The sequence below is a fragment of the Hipposideros armiger genome, unplaced genomic scaffold (genome assembly GCF_001890085.2).
Source record: "Hipposideros armiger isolate ML-2016 unplaced genomic scaffold, ASM189008v1 scaffold_709, whole genome shotgun sequence".
Classification (NCBI taxonomy): domain Eukaryota; kingdom Metazoa; phylum Chordata; class Mammalia; order Chiroptera; family Hipposideridae; genus Hipposideros; species Hipposideros armiger.
Genome location: NW_017732059.1, coordinates 929,052 through 930,297, shown reverse-complemented (window position 1 = coordinate 930,297; position 1,246 = coordinate 929,052). Strand labels below are relative to the sequence as shown.

Here is a 1,246-nt window from a genome sequence, read left to right as displayed (position 1 = left end):
CAAAAAAGGTGAGGAACAGCATTGCAACAAGTTTGCAAACTTCATTGTCAGACCTTGTATAACTTACTGACTCTAATCTGATGGTCGAAACTACGGGAGACTTCGACCAGCCCCTTTCACTGTGGCCTGGGGGACCCACCCTTTAATGTGTGTATTAAGGGAGCTGAAGGGAGCATGGGAGACAGAAGGAAAACACATACCTGATCGGAGAGGGTACCTGCCTGTGAGGAAGGCGGCCCGGCTTGGCGTGCACACGGAAGCAGCCGCTATGTTTTGGGTGAGCCGGACACCATCGGCTGCCAGGCGGTCGATATTGGGAGTCCTACGGAGGGGAAGAACCATCCTAGTTTTTTAATCCCTTGACAACCACAGGTATTTCTGTTTGCGCAGCTACGTACCAGAGACTATGCCAGACCTCGTTTTAATCCATCAAGGTGGTCTTAGATGAAAGACCAAAAGGCAACGGTAAGAAATTCCGGGGCGGTCCGGACAGTCCAAGAATCAACAACTTGATTCAAGATCATTCTCTGTGAATGTGCAACAGGCACTGAGGTGGGTCTGCAAATGCAATTAGAACGTGACCCAAGGTGATGAGGTCCTTCTACGAGAGACAGACTAACAAGTGGACAGCGGGGTGCACCCTATTTTGGGGTGAAGTAGAGCTGGAATTGTGTGTGCGAATTTTAGCTCCTCACCAGGGATGTTGAAATGATGCCCGAGTCGGTGGGCTTGGCTTGGCGGGTGGAGGAGGGTCTGGAGGGTCAGGTAAGCTTCGGCCTTGGGCTTAGAAGCAACAGTGATTTTATTTTATGTTACTGTTTGCCTTTTTTAAAAGATTTTACTGGGGAATTGGGGAAGGGGAACAGCCAAGTTGTTGTCCTTCAATCTTTGTTGTGGAGGGTGCAGCTAGCTCAGCTCCAAGTTCAGTTGCCACCTGGCTGCCCGACGGGGGCTCACGGTCGCTCAGCTCAAGGTGCCGTGTTCAACCTTAGTTGCGGGGGGTCTCAGCCCACCATCCCATGCGGGAGTCACACCCCCAACCTTGTTAGACGCACTGTGATCTGTGCATGGGGGCGCCCCCCCACCCCAACCCCAAGCAAGTGGCGACTCCTTGCCTGATGGTGTTGTTGCCATAGCAGCCGACGTCTGCAATGCCAAGGTCATCGGCCATGAGGAGCACGATGTTCGGACGGGAGCCAGACACGTCGATACACACGCAGGGCCTCCCACCCAGGAGCACGGCGAC

The 1,246-nt window shown here is 53.4% G+C and overlaps 1 protein-coding gene across 1 annotated transcript in view; it reads right to left on the bottom strand.

Moving 5' to 3' along the window:
* Positions 1-1,246, bottom strand: part of LOC109373336 (arylsulfatase E-like) — a 23,153-nt gene that overhangs the window by 12,297 nt on the left and 9,610 nt on the right. The window contains 1 exon segment of the mRNA XM_019627107.1: positions 201-322. Within this exon segment, the coding sequence (XP_019482652.1) occupies positions 201-322 (122 nt within the window).